Genomic DNA, 25,195 nt, shown 5'->3' with positions numbered 1-25,195 from the left:
TAGAAGTTTGAGCGACTTTAATTTTATTTGTCTCTTGCAGGGGACAGTCGAACCACCCCCCCCCCCCCACTTTTTTTTTAAATTACAGCGCCCCACCATCACCCTCATTACACCCGAAGCTTTAATCGCCTTCCTGCATCATTCGATCCCTTCCTCCCATGGGTGGGGGGGGGGGGGAGTCTTATCTCACACTTTGCGAACTGATCTATTCTTGCAAATTACTACATCGTGCAGTAAATTATGTTTTGTATTTTTTACTAGAAACACCTACACGATTCTAAGTTGAAAAGTCTATTTTTAACCTAAACGTAACGATATAGCAGAACTAGCGACCTCAAAACTACAATGAACCACCTGAAGTTGGATAGAACTTACCAGCTGTGTGTTTCTCAGTCTGATCAGTTGCTAAAGACAGCAGGTTAAAGATAACGATGCATGAAAACCGGAGCCTTTTTTTCTGACACATTTTTAGATCTTTCGTTTATGTAAAAATAAAATAGACAAAGAAGGAAAAAAATGTTACGTAGTCTTACATGTCTTTATAAAACACTGACATGTAAAATGTATAACATCGATATTTTCTTGAGGGATCTACATTAAACTAAATATAGTTTTTTTTAACATTCAAGGAGAAGGGACTTGATTTAATGTATTAAGAAACTTTGAACACGAAATAGAAGTAAGTCGGTAGTTGGTAAATGTAAGTATATTTAAACCTAAACCATTGGTTAGCGTTTGACTGTGGGTGGTCTAGACATCCATGTTCTTTAGGAGATCCACCCATAGCTACGCAAATCTGCGATTTAAAATATTAAGTACATACCAACTTGTATCGATTATTTTACAAATAACAAATCACTACCAGATGTTGTATGTTTCGATTACATTTCCCCCAAATTATGCAGATGTTACGGTCAAAGTCCGAAGTCGGCCCAAGCACGTATTGGCTGGCCAGTGCTCGCATTGGCCAATACGGCCTCCCATTGACCGGTTTACTTCATTTCGGTTTTTGGCCGGCCAAAGTCCGAATTAGAAGTTTATCTGGCTAGAGGTGACCGGCCAAAGTCCGAATTAGAAAATCTTTTGAACGTTCCATCTTTTTGCAAGTGGCCGAAGACGCTTACTGTCTTTGATTTTGTTCTTGGATGATTGTCTCACCTCGTCATCATAGATAAAGTTATCACATACAGTTGTATCCATGTATGGAAACTAGCATGGATTTTGATTTTTTTCTTTGGCAGCCATCTTGTATGTCTGTCTCTTGGTCTGATGGTCCTTTTGGTCTGTGTCGCATTGCATATATATAATCCTATACAAACAAAACCCAAACAATACGCTACTCACAATGAAACCGCACCCAGAATAATGAAAACGCGATCACACCGTAGTCTAGATAAGGCATTGTCCAGGACAATTTTTATTTGGATGTGGAGAAAAAAATACGGATTGCGAGCTGTATATGTTATAAGCTGAGAATGAAATAAGACCCCCAAATATTTGACATGAACAGAATGTAAGATAAAAAGGTGTAGCACCAATTACAGCAATCATCTTTAGCCTATTGTCGATGACGTTGCACATCTCATGACATTTTAACGTTTTATATTAACTTAATTTTATATTTTTATCTTAACAGGCCCAAACTAAAACAGCTAAGTAGGATGTATGTAAGAACGATAGCGATGGTGAAAGCGATGGATTTAAAAATGAATAAAAAGCTTTGTGTTCGATTATTTATTTTTTTTAAACGCAGCTGCTGACTTTTTCTTTTACAATTGCCAAATACATTGTGGTTTCCCAACAAAGCATTGAGTTACATTCACTGTCCAAACTTTTGCGAAAGATTTCAAGATATCTCATAGCGTGCGCTGAAAGAAAAAGGTTCGGACAAGTTAATTACACATCATATATGCATATTTCCACGAAATATTACAAAATGAGTCTATTAATATAATTAGTTGTTTTGTTTTTTTTTGCGCAATTTTCTGTTGGCGCAGTTTTCCGTTGCACAATTTTCCGATTCCGTATTTTTTTTTCTGGTAACAAGTTCAATATATATATTCAATATATAATATTTTCTTTATTTATTTGTTTAGTGATTGTTTGTGTGTTTATTCAATTTTTTGTTTTAGTTTGTTTATAATGTACCAATTGCCAGGCCTTGCACTGGCCTTTGCGAAAAACCTATCTGTAAAGGACCTTGATTTGTGTGTTTATAAGGCAGCATATACCCGTCATTGGCCGTGTTTAGGAAATATATTATTTTTCCAATAAAATGTCTATATACAAATATGTACGTTTGAGAAAATAACAAAATAACACAATCGTAAACATAACTCTAACTCTAAAATTAATCATAATCACAACACATCACAACCAAAAACCATAACACAGACACTAAAACAAAACCCAAACGTAACGCAAACACAAACGCAAACACCAACGTTAACGGAAACATAAATGCAAACGTAAACGTAACGCAAGCACAAATGCAAACACAAACGCAAACTCAAACAAAACACACAAAAAACACTTTTAAAACAACGGTGATACGCATGTCTTCAAAAACATACAAAGACACAAAGAGTCCATTTGAACTTTATAAATTAGATTTGTATAAAGAGATAGATAGGTAGAGAGACATGTAAGCATTTCTCCTCACGCACACTAAATTTAATTAAATACAATGTTCGTATCTCGGAACTTTAGTATCTCGGAACGTTCGTATCTCGGAAAGTTCGTATCTCGGAATGTTCATATCTCGGAACGTTAGTATCTCGAAGCGTTAGTAAAGTAAGTACAGTGTCTTGCTTGCATACGTTACCTTGCCTGGTGACCTCACAGTAAAGGTACAACCGGTAACGTTAGTAAATCCAGATTTACGTTTGGCCAGTTCACGCCGCGTTTCTGTGGAAAATTGTAGTGCATTTTGATAAAAACTTGAATGAAAGTTTATTTATTTTATTTTTCTATTTATTTTTTTTTAGCAATTGGAAATTTTTTTTTATAAAAATTTTAATAATATCGGTACTTTATTATTCTAAAGATTAAAGATAAAAGTGTGATTTGAATGTACTTTACCAACAAAACTAAAGATAAACTGTAAATTGGATTAACTAACCAACACAAACTAAATATAAAAATGTAATAATAATATATATTTTACCAACAAGAGCACATGTTGTTGTAGATTTTGGAGTTCCTCGGGTGTGTAATGACTATTAATCTCGTTTACGATGTCCCAGATTGTAGCTCTTTTCTATATTACAAAAACAATTTTTTCGATTATGTACATATACTTATTTTTTTAAAACAACTGGTAAACATACTTCAGTGCTTTAAAATATAAATATCGACAGCTATTGGTCAGTTATTTCAACTACAAAAATTCCGTATGAGATACTGAAACATAAATCATTTTTCTGGAAACATTTTTCTGAAACAAATTCTGAAAAAATAATTAGGCTTATTATATGAATTATTATAAATCATCAGAAAAACGTTCTTTCATTAGTAAAAGCCTTGATCGCAATGTAATTTCATGCATTGTTTAGCGACCCAACTTTTTTCAACAGAAAGATTTTCTGAACGTCAGTGCAATCGAAAGTTTACTAGTATAAAGGTTGTTGATATTTGTTTGTTAATTTTTTTACCGAAAACATTATGGACTGTTGAAGCAGTTGAATCTGCTCCGGTGTCAAGGTCATTGAAAATCTGAGGAAGTCCCGTTTCTTCTTCTTCTTCTTCGTTCTTAATTTTTAGTGTTGGGAGGGATCGAGCCTTATCTGCCAGTGGGTTTGAACTCGAGACTTTTTCGAATTTATCAACCATGAGCTCTGCCGACTCGACCATGCTTCCATCACAATTAAGGATTACGTGTCAACTGGTTATGCGCCATTGAGGCCATTGACTCCGATTTCAGCCTGTTTTTTCGTTTTGGATTTGCTTCCATAGCCTTTGTCCAACCAAGAACAAACTACAAGGCAGCAGTTGTATGATTTTGGAGTTGTCTCTCCTAGAAGAGTGGCTGTCCCCAGCTAACGAGCCTCATCTGTCCGAGGGTTCGAACTCGAGACTTTTCGGTTTAGCAACCATGAGCTTTACCGACTCGACCGCGCCGACCCCCGTTTCTAGATGACAGAAGATAAACGCAATAGTTAACATTCTATACAGTACACAGAATATTTCACTGTACACAGAGTATATCACTGTACACATCATATGTCAAGAATATGTCAAGCATAAAAATTCGCCCACATGACTAAAACAGTACTCAAGTTATAATTTTCCTATATAAGAATGTGATAGACGCATGGGCATACAATACACTACTTATTTGTGCAATATTGGCCTGCTTAAACGGTGGCTTGGTTGGCTTTTGAGAAATCGTAAGTAGAGTAAGAGCTAATATTTTAGTTGACCTAAATCGCTCAACGGTTGAAAGAAAACTACAAAATCTCAAATAATACTTATTTATGATTTTTCGTCATTTCAGCTGAAACGGTATTAAAGTTAAGGTTCTATAAACACACAGACAAGATTGCCAAACTAAGTTTTTCCTTCTCTGGAACGTTGTAAGCCGTCAAATCTTGCTTTATGTTGTTTTTATTTTTTACATGATTTTAATACCTTTTCATTCCGAATACGATTAACTTGGAAGGTGTTTATTAATAAGTTTACAATTATAAAGTGTAGTTACATTTCTTATGTTTAATATAATTACCGAATAAATTCTTATGTTAAATATAATTACCGAATAAATTCTTATGTTAAATATAATTACCGAATAAATTCTTATGTTAAATATAATTACCGAATAAATTCTTATGTTAAATATAATTACCGAATAAATTCTTATGTTAGATATAATTACCGAATAAATTCTTATGTTAGATATAATTACCGAATAAAATCTTATGTTAAATATAATTACCGAATAAATTCTTATGTTAAATATAATTACCGAATAAATTCTTATGTTAAATATAATTACCGAATAAATTCTTATGTTAAATATAATTACCGAATAAACTAAGGAATGTTGAATCTGTTCAATCTGTTGAAGTTGCGCTGGTGTCAAGGTCACTGGATTCTGTACACAGAATTAATCATTGTACACAGAATTCACCGTACACATAATTTCACTGTACACAAAATTCACTGTGCATATAATATATCACCCTACACAGATTATATCACTGTACACAGAATTTATCACTAGTTACACGTAACATATCAATGTGCACAAGATATACCACTAAACACAGAATATATCACTCTACACAGGATAAATCACTATACACAGAATGTATCACTGTACACAGTATATAATCACTGTACATAGAATATATCACTGTACACAAATAAAGAATATCGCATTGTACAAAGAAAATGGCAAAAACTGTAAAAGCTTATCCTAATTTATAAAAGGCCATGTGCGCTCTTCTCTCTCTCTCTCTCTTTCTCTGTCCGCAAAAAATTTTCGCCGGACATCACGTCAGAATCGGCAGCGGTATATGGAGAACTTTTTACGGACTTTTGTTGAAAATAATATGTTAGATGTTTTAAATGTATAACCACAATTTTACTTAAAGAAGAAAAATAAAAATTAAAGGCGTATTCGAATGTAGAGAAACAGTATTATTTATGCAACCGGAAAAGCATTAATACATGTGAAAAAGAACGCATAAAACTGTGACGTCACTATTGCTTATACATTAACTAATGACGTCATCTGCCGTGTTAAGAATGAAAAGAAATGAACTATTTCATTCAAATTTGATTTAGATCTACGTACACTATGAAATGTATACAATACAATTTTTCCGGCCTAAACTCATAAAATTTATTTTATGTATTTGGATTCTAGATCTAGAGATTCTAGATCTAGACTAAATCTAAATCTAAATCTACGCAATAACTAGATCTAGACGTAGACGCTAAGATCTAGATTTAGACTCTAACTTCTCTAAAATCAATTCCAAAAATAAATTTCTATATTAGGACTAAACTATTTCAAGACTTATTTATTTTATACAAAATCTTTGTTTGGAACTGGCTAATTTGGGATAAAAAATTAATTTGAAAGAATAGGCATATTCGCGTAAGTTAAGATTTTAAAATACGTGTTTCATTCTCCGTATTTTATAAGGTGCCTAAATAGCGGAGATGTTAGTGTACATTAAACCACGCAGGTGGTGCGGGTTCGAGACACAGCAAGTCAACTTGGTTAATGTATTCTTTTTTATTATGCTCGGGCTAAACTTAAAAAAAAAATTCTTTTAGGAATCTAGATCTAGATCTAGATTGTCGGGTGTCCGATAGGGCACTTCCCGGCGCCGCAGGCGCTTCAAATTTGGCATGATCTTGCCTTGGTGCGACAGAACACGGGGGCCGGTTGGCCGAAAAGTCTACGATGTGGGGGTCAAAACTGACCTCGACTGACCGGTACCTTATATGAGCTATTAATCGAAAAAAAATATCCACGGAGGAACCTCTTCATAACTCTTGAGGTCGTAGACCGACCTTCGGGCGAATTAATTAAGCATTCAAATTCTCAATGTTTTCGAAAGCCTAAGCGAAGCTGGGCAGCATGCCTAGTTATTTATAAAGGCTAGTTTTCGTTGTTTTGTTAAATATTAATTATTACCGAATACAGAAGTTCAGGTTGTTGTAACTCCGACCAATCAACGTTTCGTTTCTACATGACAGAAAATAAACACCATTGTTAACATTCTACACAGTACACATAATATATCACCATATACAGAATATATCACTGCAAACAGGATATTTTACAAAAGACAGAAAATGTCAGTATACACAAAATAGATCACTGTATATATATATATATATATATATATATATATATATATATATATATATATATATATATATATATATATATATATTTACAGAAAAATATATTACTTTAAGTAGAGTATATTACCGTACATGTCACTAAAACAAATGTATCACTTTACACATGATATATCACCGTACACAGAATATTTCACTGTACATAGGATATATTTCAGTACAAACAGTACAGACAGGATTAAAAAAAAATTGTCGAAATCATAATTCAGATATTTTGCACGGTTGCAAGCCACCCTTTAAATTGGGCCTACGATTAAGTGGCCTGGTGTACAAAAGCGAAAACTTTCAAAATCTCATTTAATTGTGATGTATGATTACAATAATTTCTATACAATCTATATAAGAAAAAGTAAAATGGATTTGTCTTATCAAATGAATTAATACAATTATCGATTTTCTTTGTTTCGTATTGTTCGCTAATGTAATCTCTGTCATAGTTGAGCGGCCAAAGCTTTTACTAAAGAGAGATTTATATTTTTTAGTAAATTAAATAGCTTATTGTTATAAAAGCCATTAAAATGTGTCTTTGTTTCGTTAAAACTTAATTATATAAATTATTACCGAAGCCAGAAGTTCAGGTTTTAGTAACACCGACCAGTCAATGTTTCGTTTCTAGAAGACAGAAGATAAACTCCATTAATGACAAAAAAATATCAGTGTACACAAAATATATCATTGTACACATAATATATCAATTTACAGGAAATATATTACTTTAAGTAAAATATATTACCGTTTATATCACTAAAACAAATATATCAATGTACACACGCAGAAAGATGGGATTGAATAAGTAAAAATGTATAATTCATGATTCAAATATATTTACAAGCCACCCTTTAAATTATTGGACCTACGATTAAGTGGGATGGTGTAAAAAGACGAAAACTTTCAAAATCTCATCTAATTTGGTGTACGATTACAATAATTTTTATACACTCTGTATACATTTTTAAAAAAGGATTTGTCTTAAATGAAATATTATAAAAAGAATCAATTTGCTTTGTTTCGTATAGGTCGCTTAGGGGTCGTCCATAAATGACGTCACACTCGTAGGGGAGAGGGGGGTCCGTAATTTTGTGACGGTGTGTGATGAGGGGGGGGGGGGTCAGATGGTGCGACGTCACACTTTTGCATTATAAAAAAGCAATGCTTTGTTTCGTATAGGTCGCTTAGGGGTCGTCCATAAATGACGTCACAGTCGTAGGGGAGAGGGCGGGTCCGTAATTTTGTGACGGTGTGTGATGAGGTGGGGGGGGGGGGGGGTTCAGATGGTGCGACGTCACACTTTTGCATTATAAAAAAGCAATGTTAGAAAACGAATTTTAGACGTTATTTCGCGTTTTAATAAACTGTTTTAATAAAATGTAATAGGAATTGATTAAAATACTCTATTTTGACAGAGTTCAGACAAGATTTTGGAAAAATATCTATGTTTTAAAAAAATTCATCTGCAATTTTGAGGAGGGTTCTAGGCTGAGGTGTGACGTCATTTGGGGGGGGGGGCTGGCTTTTTGTGTCGATGTGTGACGGAGGGGGGGGAAGGTAAAAATCGTCCAAAAAAGCGTGACGTCATTTATGGAAGACCCCTTATGTAAGCTCTGTCATGGTGGATCGGCCAAAGCTTTTACTAAAGAAAGATTTTCTCATCTTCAGTAAATGTAAAAGCTTATTGTTATAAAGGCTATTTGTCTATTTGCCAAAGCTTTTTTAACAAAGGAAAGATTTTCTCATTTTTTTTTTAGTAAATTTAAAAGCTTATTGTTACAAAAGCCATTAAAAATGTGTCTTTGTTTCGTTAAAAATTAATTATATAAATTATTACCGAAGCCAGTAGTTCAGGTTGTAGTAACACAGACCAGTCAATGTTTCGTTTCTAGAAGACAGAAGATAAACGTCATTAATAACAAAAACAAAATATCAGTGTACACAAAATATATTATTGTACACATAATATATCAATTTACAGAAAATATATTAAATTAAGTAAAAAATATTAACGTATATATCATTAAAACAAAAATAAAAATATATCATTGTACACATAATATATCGCCGTAAATGTAATATTGTAATGTACACAGGATATATTTATGTACACAGAATATATCACTTACTTATGAAATTTTGTCAATCTAACGGAAACGGTACTGAACTTATCGTGTTCACATACACACGCAGAAAGATGGAATTGAAAAAATAAATTTGTCTAAAACATTATTCATATATTTTGCACTATTACAATCCACAAATCAAACTCGGTCTACGATTAAGTGGACTGGGATGGTGTTAATAGGCGAAAACTTTCAAAATCTCACTTTGGTGCACGATTACAATAATTTCAATACACTGTGTACAAGAAAAAGTAAAAAGGATTCGTTTCATTGAATGGGAGGATAAAAAAAAATCAATAATTTAAAAAAAAATTAAAAATTTTAAAAATTAATAAAAATTAATAAAATCAATTTCCTTCCTTTCGTATAAGTATTTAAAAATTTGTCTTATCAAATGAAATAATATAATAAAATCAATTCCTTCCTTTCGTATAAGTATTGTTCGCTAATGTAATCTCTATCATAGTTGAGCGGCCAAAGCTTTTACTAAAGAAAGATTTTCTCCTTTTTTAGTAAATTTAAAAGCTTATTGTCACAAAAGCCATTAAAAATGTGTCTTTATTTTGTTGAATGTTATTTATTTAAATTATTACCGAAGCCAGTAGTTCAGGTTTTAGTAACACCGACCAGTCAATGTTTCGTTTCTAGAAGACAGAAGATAAACGCCATTAATGACAAAAAAATATCAGTGTACACAAAATATATCATTGTACACATAATATATCAATTTACAGGAAATATATTACTTTAAGTAAAATATATTACCGTTTATATCACTAAAACAAATATATCAATGTACACAGAATATATCACCGTAAATTGAATATTTTAATGTACACATGATATATTTATGTACACAGAATATATCACTTACTTTTTAAATTTCGTCAATCTAACGGAAACGGTACTCATATTAACGTGTTCACATACACACGCAGAAAGATGGGATTAAAAAAATTAAATTGTATAAATCATTATTCAGATATTTTGCACTATTACAAGCCACTCTTTAAATAGGGCCTACGATTAAGTGGGATGGGATAAAAAGACGAAAACTTTCAAAATCTCATCTAATTTGGCGTACGATTACAATGATTTTTATACACTCTGTATAAATTTTTAAAAAAGGATTTGTCTTATTAAATGAAATATTATAATAAAAATCAATTTGCTTTGTTTCGTATAGGTCGCTTAGGGGTCGCCCATAAATGACGTCACACTCGTAGGGGAGAGGGGGGGGGGTCCGTAATTTTGTGACGGTGTGTGATGAGGGGGGGGGGGGGCGGGGGTTTCAGATGGTGCGACGTCACACTTTTGCATTATAAAAAAGCAATGTTAGAACAGAATTTTAGACATTATTTCGCGTTTTAAAAAACGGTTTTAATAAAATGTAATAGGAATTGATTAAAATACTCTATTTTGACAGAGTTCAGACAAGATTTTGTAAAAATATCGAAGTTTTAAACAAAATTCATCTGCAATTTTGAGGAGGGTTGTAGGCTAAGGTGTGACGTCATTTTAGGGGGGGGGGAGGGTCTGGCTTTTTGTGACGATGTCTGACGGAGGGGAAGGGGGAGGTAAAAATCGTCCAAAAAAGCGTGACGTCATATATGGATGACCCCTTATGTAAGCTCTGTCATAGTGGAGTGGTCAAAGCTTTTACTAAAGAAAGATTTTCTCATCTTCAGTAAATGTAAAAAGCTTATTATTAGAAAGGCTATTTGTCTATTTGCCACAGCTTTTTTAACAAAGGAAAGATTTTCTCATTTTTTTTTAGTAAATTTAAAAGCTTATTGTTACAAAAGCCATTAAAAATGTGTCTTTGTTTCGTTAAAAATTAATTATATAAATTATTACCGAAGCCAGTAGTTCAGGTTGTAGTAACACAGACCAGTCAATGTTTCGTTTCTAGATGACAGAAGATAAAGGCCATTAATGACAAAAAAATATCAGTGTACACAAAATATATTATTGTTCACATAATATATCAATTTACAGGAAATATATTACTTTAAGTAAAATATATTATCGTTTATATCACTAAAACAAATATATCAATGTACACAGAATATATCACCGTAAATTCAATATTTTAATGTACACATGATATATTTATGTACACAGAATATATCATTTACTTTTAAAATTTTGTCAATCTAACGGAAACGGTACTCAAGTTATCGTGTTCACATACACACGCAGAAAGATGGGATTGAAAAAATTAAATTGTCTAAATCATTATTCAGATAATTTTGCACTATTACAAGCCACCCTTTAAATTGGGCCTACGATTAAGTTGGATGGTGTAAAAAGACGAAAACTTTCAAAATCTCATCTAATTCGGCGTACGATTACAATAATATTTAAACAATCTGTATAAATTTTAAAAAAACCGATTGTCTTATCAAATGAATTATTATAATAAAAATCAATTTCCTTTCTTTCGTATAGGTCGCTTAATATATAATCTATATCATAGTGGAGCGGCCAAAGCATTTACTAAAGAAAGATTTTCTCATCTTCAGTAAATGTAAAAGTTTATTGTTATAAAGGCTATTTGTCTATTGTTTAAAAATTAATTATATAAATTATTACCGAAGCCAGAAGTTCAGGTTGCAGTAACACAGACCAGTCAATGTTTCGTTTCTAGAAAACAGAAGATAAACGCCATTAAAAACAACAAATATCAGTAAGCACACAATATATCATTGTACACATAATATATCAATTTACAGAAAATATATTACATTAAGTAAAAAATATTAACGTATATATCATTAAAACAAAAATAAAAATATATAATTGTACACATAATATATCGCCGTAAATTTAATATTGTAATGTACACAGGATATATTTATGTACAAAGAATATATCACTTACTTATGAAATTTTGTCAATCTAACGGAAACGGTACTGAACTTATCGGGCTCACATACACACGCAGAAAGATGGGATTGAAAAAATAAGTTTTTCTAAATCATTATTCAGATATTTTGCACTATTACAATCCACAATTTAAATTCGGCCTACGATTAAGTTGACTGGGATGGTGTAAATATGCGAAAACTTTCAAAATCTCACTTTGGTGCACGATTACAATAATTTCAATACACTGTGTACAAGAAAAAGTAAAAAGGATTCGTCTCATTGAATGAGACGATGAAATAAAATCAATAATTTTTTTTTTTAATTAAAAAATTAATAAAAATTAATAAAAACAATTTCCTTCCTTTCGTATAAATATTTAAAAATGTGTCTTATCAAATAAACTAATATAATAAAAACAATTTCCTGCCTTTCGTATAAGTATTGTTCGCTAATGTAATCTCTGTCATAGTTGAGCGGCCAAAGCTTTTATTTAAGAAAGATTTTCTCCTTTTTTAGTAAATTTAAAAGCTTATTGTTACAAAAGCCATTAAAAAATGTGTCTTTGTTTTGTTAAATGTTAATTATAAAAATTATTACCGAAGCCAGAAGTTCAGGTTTTAGTAACACCGACCAGTCAATTTTTCGTTTCTAGAAGACAGAAGATAAACGCCATTAAAAAAAAATATCAGCTTACACAAAATATATCACTGTACACATAGTATACCAATTTACAGAAAATATATTATTTTATGTAAAATATATTACCGTAAATATCACTAAAACAAATATATAAATGTACAAGAATATATCACAGTAAACCAATATTTCACTGTACGCAGGACATATTTCTGTAAACAAAATATCACTTACATATGAAATTTCGTCAACCTAACAGAAACGGTACCGAAGTTATCGTGTTCACACACACACGCAGAAAGATGAGGTTATTCTGTGTTTATTACTTCAAAAAAATAGCTAATCTATATCATCATCCTTTATATTCCGTATACAATATAGTGGTGAGGTGTAAAACGGCGAAAATTATTATAATGTATTTTAATGATTTTTTACACGATGTCAATGCATTATCTATAGGCCTACTGTGTAAGCAAAAGAAAAAGGATTTTTTTTTTACCAATAGGCTTGAAAAGTCTTTGTAATCAAACTAAAAAAATGTCTTTAAAAAATAGGCAAACTATATACAGTTCTAGCTACATTTTTTTTAAAATTACAGCCGTTTGGTGAAAATTGATTACTCTCATTTTCAGATATTTTTTTATTGAGCATAAGCCGTTAAAAAGCCGTTTTGAATTATTTTATCAATTCAAATATTTTAAAAAAACCGCCCTGAACAACTCCTTGAAGTCAACCGGAGTTGTCAGGGCAAGTAAAATAATGAAAGTCTGGACAATTGTTTTCCATGAAAAAATACACAATATCACCACAACACCCTAACTCTACTAATCCAATTTTTTTTTAAGTGTTAGCTAAATTACTATAATATTACTATTAATTATTTGTTTCAATATTTTTAGCCTTAATAAAACCGGAAGTCATTTTGTAAATATTTCTTAAATGTTATAAAAATATTCAAGTTTGGTTGAAAATATTCTATCTGGCAACAACCACTTGGAACATTTTGGAACCAGCTTTTCAAGGCTATAGCAGTAAAATTAGAATATCACAATTTTCTTTAGTAAAAGCCTAGGTCGCTGATAGATTATCTGGCTAAGGTTAGATGCCAAAGCTTTTATTAAAGAAATATTTTCTTATCTAGAGGGTTCTTAAAAGTCTATTTCAAGAACTGTTATTTCTATTTGTTGTGTTAAATCTCTTTACCGAATACATTATGGACTGTTGAAACAGTTGAAGCTGCCCCGGTGTCAAGGTCATTGAGGGGTCAACAAAGTTTCGTTTCTAATTGCCAGAAGATAAACCCCATGGTTAAAATTCTATACTGTACACAAAATATATCACTGTACACACAATATAACACTGTACACGTAACAATATATCACTGCAGACAGAATATATGAAGACCAGTTACAGTCAATGTTTCTCTTCTAATTTACTAAAAAACAAATTAGTCGTTTCTGGCAATGCACAAAAACATATTTTAAAAATAAAAATAAAGAATTTTAGCTTCTGTGCTAACCTAAATAAATATTCTAAAAACCTACAACGGTCCATGCTTTTAAAAACTAATATTTTCTACCGTGCAAAAAGCGAAAACTTTCAAAATCTCAATTAATTTTGGTGTACGATTACAATAATTTCTATACACTCTGTATAAGAAAAAGTAAAAAAGGATGTCTTATTAAATGAAATAAAGAAAGTCAATTTCCTTTCTTTCGTATTAGTCGCTAATGTAATCTCTGTCATAAAAGAGAGACCAAAGCGTTTACTAAAGTGATATTTTCTCATCATTAGTTACTTTAAAAGCTCATTGTTATAGAGGCTATTTTTCTATGTTTCGTTAAAAAATTGTTATTACCGAGTACAGAAATTGAGGCTGAATCTGTTGAAGAAACTCCGACCAGTCAACGTTTCGTTTCTAGAAGACAGAAGATTAACGCCATTGTTAACATCGTACACTATACACAGAATATATAATTGTACACAGAATATATCACTGTGCACACAGTATATCAATGTACACATGGTATATCACTGTACACAGAATGTATCTATGGACACCGTATGTTCTACTGTACACACTAAAGACCAATTGCAGTCAATTTTTCTCTTCTTAACTACAAAAAAAAGTTTTGTCGCTGAATGACTAAGTACAAAAACATAATATTTTAAAGAAATAATTAGTAATCTTTGCTTCATTGCGTTTTTTATATAAATATCCCAAGAGGCAAGAATCTGTCATAATTTGTATAAAAAATATTTTTTTTGTGTTGCATTCCGAAACATTAAGATATCTGTAAAGGAAAACATTTCGCGCAATATTTTTAATACACAGAAAACAATGTTTGCATTAGCGCGTTTCTTAATATTTATCTGAAAATGGGATTTGTCTTTGTAATACATAAAACCTGAGTTGGCGTGATATACTTGTAGCATGCTAGCCTGGAGATACGAAAATGTCTAGTTCGAATCCAGATTCAAGTCAGGATAACGTCCCTGAGCCCACACAGCTGTAATGGATACCCATCCTATGTTAGCGAAAGTAAAGGCGGCTGGGAATGGTGCTGACCACACTATCCCTTCATATGCCGAGACCGAGATCTCTAAAACAGATGAACTCTACTTCAACTGCCCCATGTGTTTTTGGCACGAACGGGAAAAGAAAATGAGATCAATAAAAGAATTGGCCGGTCATGTAACCTCTCACATACGTTTGATTAAATAGTGCTTTTCTTATCAGAATGCTTTTAAAAGCTTATTATCATAAAGTTATTTATATGTATATATAAAAGGTTATTACCGAATACCATGGGATTGGTAGAAGTTGTTCTGGTGTCACCAAGTTTGCCCAGTCGATGTTTCGTTTCTGGTTGGAAGAAGATAGACGCCATTGTTAACAATACACTTTGTACACAGAATATATCACTGAACGCAGAATGGTTATATTTGCAGAGAAAATATAACTTGAACCAGAATGTATCACTGTAGACATGCTCACATCTTCTGATAAATGGGTATTACTGTATTCAGATTATATCACTGTACAGATAATATCTTGTTTCACACAGAAATTATTACTGTAAATACAACATATCACTTTTAACAGAATGTGTTATTTACACGTCATACTCATAATATAAAACTATACACAGATTATATCACTGTACAAACAAAAGATCATTGTACAAAGAATATAACACTGAATTAGAGTAAACAGAAAATATCAACATAAAAAATTTAAAATATACCTTTACACAGAATAAATCACCTAAGACAGAATATATAACTGAATACAAAATATTTCACTTTTCACAAAATATATCACTGTGCACGGGGTATAACTCTGCTCACTATTCACTGTACACAAAATATATATCACTCTATACATAATATATCACTGTACACAGAATATATCAGTGTACACAGAATATACCACTATACGCAGGATATATCTCTGTACACAGTATTAATTGTACACCGGATACATCTATGTACACATAATATATCATTGCATACAAAATATATCGCCGTACACAAAATGTAATGTACATGGAATACGTCACTGTACACAGAATAAATGACGACCAGTTACAGACGATGTTTATATTTCAAAATTATAAATAAATACAAATAAGTAAATACAATTGCGGAACAAAAAAAAATCTCCCTCTGATGTTGTTTTGTATTTATATTATTACTTTTGAATACACTCCTTTTTATACCTTTCTTTATTCTTTAGTATGATGCATTTAATAATAATTAAGAAGAAATGTATTTTTCATTTGTTTAGCACAAAATATTAAAATGAGCTTTTCGGGCGATAATTTATGGAGGAGGTTTAAACGGTTGCTTATCTTTCACACTTCAGCTCATGTAGTTTTTTGTCTATGCAATAGTGTGTTAGTTGTAATAGATCTGTTTATTGTTTACAAATTCACTAGTTATTTTGTTGTTGTTTTTTTTTTTTGGCTTATTTTGTGCGAAATGAATAAAGTTCAATACATTTTTCATGTATTTGTTTTTCAAAAAGCGGAAAAAGCGTTTAGTACTACTTTCAATCGACTGAAATCATTCAAAATTTAAAAGACACCAGAGAATAAGATCTATTAACCTAACTTTTTAAAAAAATCAAGATATAGGATTTTGAGAAACCGAAAGTAATGTAAGTCCCACTTCCGTTTACCGGAAATCTTTGATAGAAAACTACAATATAATATAGCTGAAACGATACTCAAGTTATCGTATTTACATACAGAAAGAATGATAATAATAAGAATTTCCAACTCAGAGAGTAGTAAAACGTCGAGATTTTCGAATCTCGATTTTAATTTTTTGCACGACTACAATATTTCTTTTATACTCCTTATACGAGAAACTAAATAGGCTTTGTCTTATAGGCCTACATTGCAGCGAAACAAGAAAAACTAATTTTGATACTTAAGTAAAAAAATACATTGTTCGCTCATGAATTCTACGGCTTAACTTTTGCAAAGGAAATATTTTCTGATATTCAATGCATTTATAACATTATTATTTATAACGGTTTCAATTTCCTTTCTTTCGTATAAGTATTGTTCGCTAATGTAATCTCTGTCATAGTTGATCGACCGAAGCTTTTACTAAAGAGAGATTTTCTCATCTTTAGTAAATTTAAAAGCTTATTGTTATATAGGCTATTTGTCTTTGTTTTGTTAAATATTAATTATATAAATTATTACCGAAGCCAGAAGTTCAGGTTGTAGTAACACCGACCAGTCAATGTTTCTTTTCTAGAAGACAGAAAATAAACGCCATTGTTAACATTCTATACAGTACACAGAATATATCATGGTCACAAAAATCACTGTACACCGAATATATCACTGTGTATGGAATATATTACTGTACACAGAATATATTACTGTACACAGATTATATCGATGCAAACAGGATATATCACTAAAAGCAGAAAATATTAGTATACATAAAAAATAGCACTTTACACATAACATATCAATTTACAGAAAATATATTACTTTAAGCAGAGTATATTACCGTATATATCACAAAAACAAATATATCACTGTACACAGAATATATTACCATATTCAGAATATTTCACGGTTATATTTCTGTACATACAGAGAGATTTTCTCACCTTTAATAAATTTAAAAGCTTATTTTTATAGAGGCTATTTGTCTTTGTTTTGTTAAATATTAATTATATAAATTATTACCGAAGCCAGAAGTTGAGGTTGAAGTAACACCGACCAGTCAATGTTTCGTTTCTAGAAAACATAAGATAAACGCCATTGTTAACATTCTACACAGTACACAGAATATATCACTGTAACAGAATATATCACTGTACACAGAATATATCCAGAATTTATTACTGTGCACAGAATATATATCTAGTCTGTGTACTCACTGTACCCAGAATATATCTCTATTATTTGTATTCGATGTACAAATAATATATTACTGTACACAGAATATATCAATTTGCAGAAATTGTATTAATTTAAGCAGAGTATATTACCGTAAATATCACTAAAAAATTTATCACAGTACACAGAATATATCTATACACAGAGCATATTACTGTACACAGTATATATCACTTTTCACGGAACATCTGACGACCAGTTACAGTCAATGCTTCTTTTCCAAATTACAAATTAAAAAATCTTGTTTTTATGAATATGTACTTGTACCTAATTTAAAAAAAAATAACTATATTCTAGAAATTTTTTGCTTTAGTGCTTTCCGATATAAATATCCAAAGATGGCAACTAGTTTTGTTGTTAATTATTTTAAAAACTTGAATTTAACTTCCTTCCTCTGTCTGTCGCAGTCTGTGGACAGTCAGTCTGTCGTCATAGATCGAAAAGAGCGAGCAAAATTTCGGGCACTTCTAACTGACAGATTCGTTTTAAAGTTGGCACGTGGGTCAAGACTTGAAGACAATTTAATCTGACATCAAATTTGACTTAATTGGATGCCTAATTAATTTAATTTTTTTATGAATTAGATTTTCTGAAATTAGTAGTCTGTCTCACTACTACTATTATTATTATACGAACGTGATCATGTTCATTAGGTGCGTAATAGTTATTTGTCAGTCAATTCTCTTGTTTTAAAAATTTTAAAGTACTGAATAAACATTGCATAAAAAAACGTTTAATAACAAGCTTTTATGTAATAATGCAATAAAAATGAAAAAAAATTATTTTCTTTAAACGAATTATAATATTATATATATTAATACTGTTTAATAAATTACTATAATCAAAAGCGTGGATCTCTTGCTAAATATTAGTAAAAGTATCCAATCGATAATATAGTGACCCGCGCTACTTTTTCTTCTATGTTTTTCTGATATTCAATGCATTTATAAGCTTATATCTATAAAGGCTATTTATATTTCTTTGTTAAATGAAAATTACCGATACAATTCCAAGCAGTGAAATCTGTTCTGGTGTCAAGTAGTCAAGTAAGCCTCTTCTCTGAATGACAGAAGATAAACGTCATGGTTAACATGCTACAGTATACACATATTGTATAACTGTACACAGAATATACCACCGTACAAAGGATATCAATGTACACAAAATATATCTTTGTTCATAGGATATATCAATGTAAACAGTATATATCATTCTACACAGAATATATCATTGTACGCAAGATATATTTCTGTACACAGAACATATCACTGGACACGCATTATTATGTATTGTATTTCTTATCTTTAATGCATTTTAAATCATAATAGTATATTGTTTTTTTTGTATTAATTTTCGTTTCTATTTGATATTATTACCGACAATACTGGATATTGAAACTGTTGTAGAATCTGCGTCAAGTTCACGTTTTTTCTCTAGGAAAAAAAAAGATAAATGCCATTGTTAACATTCTACAAAGTACACACAATACATCGTCTTAAATGCAATTAATAGAACGAGCCGACCCGCGGCATATGATACGCCGCTATTTTTTCTACTTTTCAGTAATTCATAATTTGTGAATTTGACAGTACCAACGCTGCCACTGAAAATATTTCTTTATAACACTATAAGTAGCTCGTTAAGGACGATAACCCCCCCCCCCTCCTCCCCCCCCCCCCTCCGTTAAAGTAAACTCCACTTAGTTACCCCCCCCCCCCCCCCACGTTTAAAATCGTTTCAAACTAAATTATTTGCCCCTAAGAGTCGTCACTAAACCCGGCTCTGCTTGTAAACATTTAGCGTGAACCACAGCTCACCAGACCATGTAGGGGTGGGGGTGGTAGGGAGCGCGCTTACAGCTTGTTTTCTAGCGTCTACCAGAAGAGAATTATATATATAGATAATAGTGTAAACTTCATTTGTCTTTGTTCTGTAAAATATTATTACCGACAAATATAGTTGAGGTTGATACTGTTGTAGAATCTGCGTCAAGTTCACGTTTTTTCTCTAGGAGAAAAAAGATAAACGTCATTGTTAACATTCTACAAAGTACACTGAATATATCATTACACATAGATTTTTAAAATACACGACTAATAATGGCATCAGCGCATCAAAAAAAAATATGAAAAATTAAGCGGGATCAAGCTTTTACTTTATAGGGCTTTTCTTATCTTAAATGCAATTAAAAGCATAATAGTATAAACTTCATTTGTCTTTGTTTATTTAAAATATTATTACCGACACATTTAGTTGAGGTTGAAACTGTTGTGGAATCTGCGTCAAGTTCACGTTTTTTCTCTAGGAAAAAAAAGATAAACGCCAATGTTAACATTCTACAATGTACACTGAATATATCGTTGTACTCAAATTATATCATTTTACGCAGAACATATAATTGTACACAGAATATATTAGTGGACACAGAATATATAGCTTTACTTAGCAATTTCGCTGCTTACAGAATATATCACGGTACGTTATAAAGATTAAGGTTCACCAGATATATCGCTGTACAGAAAATATATCATTTTATACAAAACCAATTACTTTACACAGACTAGATGAGTGCTAGCTACGTACAATACGTCGTTTCAAAATTACAAAAAAAAATTGTCTTCTTATTCCATGCCTATGTACAAATACCTTATTTTTTAAAATAAGGCTAATAACTGTTTTTTTACTGTGCTAACCAAAACACAAAGATATCTTGAAAAAAATAAATGTGTCATGGTATATTTTAAAAACACAAGACTAATAAGGGCATCAGCGCGTCGAAAAATTATCTGAAAAATTAAGCGGATCAAACTTTCACTTAATAAGACTTTTCTTATCTTAAATGCAGTTAGAAGCATAATAGTTTAAACTTCATTTGTCTTTGTTTCTTTAAAATATTATTACCGACACATTTAGTTGAGGTTGAAACTGTTGTGGAATCTGCGTCAAGTTCACGTTTTTTCTCTAGAAAGAAAAAAGATAAACGCCAATGTTAACATTCTACAATGTACACTGAATATATCGTTGTACTCAAATTATATCATTTTACGCAGACATATCATTGTACACAGAATATATTAGTGGACACAGAATATATAGCTTTACTTAGAAATTTCACTGCTTACAGAATATATCAATGTACGTTATAAAGATTAAGGTTCACCAGATATATCGCTGTACAGAGAATATATCATTATAAACAGAATCAATTACTTTACACGGACTAGATGAGTGCTAGCTATGTACAATACGTCGTTTCAAAATTACAAAAAAATATTCTTCTTATTCCAAAACTATGTACAAATACCTTAGTTTTAAAATAAAGATATTAACTGTTTTATTACTGTGCTAACCAAAACACAAAGAAATCTTGAAAAGAATAAATGTGTCATGGTATATTTTAAAAACACAAGACTAATAAGGGCATCAGCGAGTCGAAAAATTATCTGAAAAATTAAGCGGATCAAACTTTAACTTAATAAGGCTTTTCTTATCTTAAATGCAGTTAGAAGCATAATAGTATAAACTTCATTTGTCTTTGTTTCTTTTTAAAATATTATTACCGATACATTTAGCTGAGGTTGAAACTGTTGTTGAGTCTGCGTCAAGCTTACGTTTTTTCTCTAGAAAAAAAAGGGTAAACGTCATTGTTAACATTCTACAATGTACGTTTAATATATCATTACACATAGATTTTTAAAATACACGACTAATAATGGCATCAGCGCGTCCAAAATATATATAAAAAATTAAGCGGGATCAAGCTTTTAATAAATAGGGCTTTTCTTATCTTAAATGTAGTTAGAAGCATAATAGTATAAACGACATTTGTCTTTGTTTCTATTAAATATTATTACCGATACATTTAGCTGAGGTTGAAACTGTTGTTGAGTCTGCGTCAAGTTTACGTTTTTTCTCTAGAAAAAAAAAGGGTAAACGTCATTGTTAACATTCTACAAAGTACACTGAATATATCATTGCACATAGATTTTTAAAATACACGACTAATAATGGCATCAGCGCGTCCAAACATTATCTGAAAAATTAAGCGGATCAAACTTTTACTTTTTAGGGCTTTTCTTATCTTAAATGCAGTTAGAAGCATAATAGTATAAACTTCATTTGTCTTTGTTTCTTTAAAATATTATTACCGACACATTTAGCTGAGGTTGAAACTGTTGTGGAATCTGGGTCAAGTTCGCGTTTTTTTTCTAGAAAAAAAAGATAAGCACCATTGTTAACATTCTACAATGTACACTATTATATCATGGTACACAGAATATATCACTGTACTAAGCATATAACACTTCACATAGAATTTACTGTACACAGCATAAATTACTGTACACAGAATATATGAATACCAGTTACAGTTAATGTTTTTCTTCTAAATTCTTTCTTTTCTATACCTACACATTGGTGTAAGCTTTTACTAAAGAGTTACTTATCATCAGTGCAATAAAAAAATTATTATAAAGGTTACTTCTAGTTGATTAATAAATGTTATTACCAATATATTTATGCCAGAATTCAAAAGACTTAACCAGTCGATGTTTCGTTTCTTGATGATAGAAAACAAACGCCATCGTTAACATTTATATTATATGAAAAATAAATAACTGAACACATTATATATATATATATATATATATATATATATATATATATATATATATATATATATATATGTACACAAAGTATAGCCCTGTACGCAGAATGTAACAGTGCAATAGTGCAGAGAATAGTACACTTTAAACAGATTTTGTCAATATGGTAATATAATACCAATATTCACAATTACAAAACGAAAGTATCATAAACATATCCAAAAAATTACTTGAACTAGAGGATTTGTCTTTAAAAAACGCGTTATGAAATAATAAAAACTTTTTTTTCCTTAAGATTAGTTTAATCTGTGGCACAGCTAAGCGGCGAAATTTTTTTACTAAAGAGAGCTTTTCTTATCTTTAATCCATTTAAAAGCATAATAGTATAAACGTAATTTGTTTTTCTTTCTGTTAAATATTATTACCGAATAAATTTGACTTATGGTCTGTTGAATCTGTGACCAGTCCAAGTTTTTTCTCTAGAAAAAAAGTGAAAAAAAAAGCCATTGTTAACATTCTGAAATGTACACTGAATATAGCATTGTACACGAAATATATAACTTTAAAAAGGATATATCAGTGGAAACAACGTATATTGCTTTACTTAGAATATAAAATGATCAATGTTTTAATGAAGAGTGCTTTTTTTCTATCTTAAATGCAGTTAATAGTATTATAGTAAAAACTTCGTTTAATTTTGTCATTGTTTCTGTTAAATATTATTACCGACAAAACTAGTTGAGGTTGAAACTGTTGTAAAATCTGCGTCAAGTTCACGTTTTTTCTCTAGAAAAAAAGGTAAACGCCCTTGTTAACATCCTACAATGTAGACTATTTAAATCATGTACACAGAATATCACACTATATTAAGTATATTACAATTACATAAAATTTACTGTACACAGCATAAATTACTGTACACAAAAAATATTAAGACCAGTTATAATGTTTTTCTTCTAAATTACAAAAAATGTCGTTGTATGTCTATGTACACATTAGCAGTTCATGATGTCTAGGTTACCCGTTAGAGCTTTCACAAAAAAAAGAGATTCATTTATTATTTTTATTGCATTTATAATCATAATAGTATAAACGTCTTTTGTCTTTGTTTCTGTAAAATTTTATTACCGACAAAACTGGATATTGAAACTGTTGCAGAATCTGTGACAAGTCCAAGTTTTTCGTCTAGAAAGAAGATAAACGCCATTATTAATATTTTACAATGTACAATAATTATATATAGACTCAAGGAAAAACTATATGGGCATACGCAGATCTGGAGATCATAGTCCAGTTCATACACGAAGTTGGACTTGTTGTTTAAATCCTCCAACATAAACTCAACTAAGAACGCTGAAGAAAATATTGTACACAGAATATATCACTGTACATGCATAGTACACTGTACTTAGAATTTATTGTACAAAGATTCTATGAAACCAGATACAGTCAATGTTTTTCTTCAAAATTACAAAAATTGTCGCTGTATGTCTATGTACATATCAACAGTTCATGCTGGCTATAGCTTAGGTTATCTGTTAAAGCTTTTACAAAAGATAGTTTCATTTATTGTATTTTTTATTGCATCTATAAGCATAATAGTATGAGCGTCATTTGGCTTTTTTAATGTTAAATATTATTACAGACAAATACAATTGAGGTTGAATCTGTTGTAGAAATGTTAATAATTGCGTTGATATTAATTTTTCTAGAAACAATATTATGAACGCAATAGTTAACATTCTTTAATGTACACTGAACATATCATTGTACACAGTATATATTATTTTCATAGAATATTTCACAAACAAAACAACAAAGTTTAGTATCAAACAAAACAACAAAGTTTAGTATCAAACAAAACGACAAAGTTTATCGTCAAAATCAAAGTTTAGGGTCAAACAAAACAACCAAGTTTAGGGTTAAACAAAACAGGTCAAACAAACAACTCACTTCCTTATCTGCAGGTCTGGCACCCACCAGCCCGAGGGCTACGACGGTCAACAGAGTTAGGGTCAGCATTGTCTTCTGCTCATAGATGAAACAGTAAAGGACTGGATTAACAGAACAGACCAAAGTTTATGGTTAAGGCTGGAGTTAAGATTAATGGTTATAAAGTTTAAATATATATATACATATATATATATATATATAAATAAATAAATATATATATATATATATATATATATTTATTTATTTATTTATTGATATATATATATATATATATATATATATATATATATATATATATATATATATATATATATATATATATATATATATATATATATATATATATATATATATGCACATTTATAAGAATAATTCTTAGTTATACCATAGAAATACTAACAATAAAACTTGACACATAACGAGTCCTTATATAATAGACTTTATTGCACTCTTTTTTTTGTTTCTTAAAGATAAGCTAATTAAAAACGTTATCATTCGCTTAGGCAGTAGCGTACGCAGGGGGGGGAGCAGGGGGAGCGGCCGCTCCCCCTCTGGCCATTTTCAGCAAAGTGGCGCCTTTTTGGAAACTTTTTAAACTCAAAGTTTTAAACAATGATATTTGTTAAAAAAATATTTTTGATAGGCACATCTATGTAAATCACAAGATTTCTTTTCATGCAGCAATTACGCATTATTGCACTAGTCTAGT

The 25,195-nt window shown here is 30.7% G+C and overlaps 1 protein-coding gene and 1 long non-coding RNA gene across 3 annotated transcripts; both read right to left on the bottom strand.

The window, feature by feature from the left end:
• Nucleotides 1–1,788: 1,788 nt before the first annotated feature.
• LOC131953844 (uncharacterized) lies at nt 1,789–24,559 on the bottom strand. Of its 2 annotated transcripts, none has more exons than XM_059317243.1 (18): nt 24,487–24,559; nt 23,662–23,718; nt 23,260–23,319; nt 22,959–23,012; nt 22,437–22,487; nt 20,831–20,890; nt 20,171–20,230; nt 19,306–19,362; nt 18,929–18,988; nt 17,717–17,767; nt 12,462–12,512; nt 8,705–8,755; nt 7,441–7,491; nt 6,650–6,700; nt 5,024–5,092; nt 3,167–3,259; nt 2,825–2,907; nt 1,789–1,868 (listed from the first exon to the last, which is right to left on the bottom strand). In XM_059317243.1, the coding sequence occupies exons 1-17, from the start codon at nt 24,553–24,555 to the stop codon at nt 2,839–2,841; spliced, it is 1,014 nt and encodes a 337-aa protein (XP_059173226.1). In that variant the 5' UTR covers nt 24,556–24,559; the 3' UTR covers nt 1,789–1,868; nt 2,825–2,838. The 2 variants fall into 2 exon arrangements, with proteins under 2 accessions (XP_059173226.1, XP_059173227.1); XM_059317244.1 differs by having other exon boundaries at nt 2,884–2,907.
• Nucleotides 21,784–22,154, bottom strand: LOC131953846 (uncharacterized). Its single transcript, XR_009388695.1, has 2 exons — nt 22,078–22,154; nt 21,784–21,843 (listed from the first exon to the last, which is right to left on the bottom strand). It is a non-coding gene; the product is annotated as an uncharacterized LOC131953846 (long non-coding RNA).
• Nucleotides 24,560–25,195: the final 636 nt, after the last annotated feature.

The sequence above is a fragment of the Physella acuta genome, unplaced genomic scaffold (assembly GCF_028476545.2).
Source record: "Physella acuta isolate Inbredline_101_S28 unplaced genomic scaffold, ASM2847654v3 ptg000958l, whole genome shotgun sequence".
Taxonomy (NCBI): domain Eukaryota; kingdom Metazoa; phylum Mollusca; class Gastropoda; family Physidae; genus Physella; species Physella acuta.
This window is presented reverse-complemented; position numbering and strand designations above follow the sequence as displayed.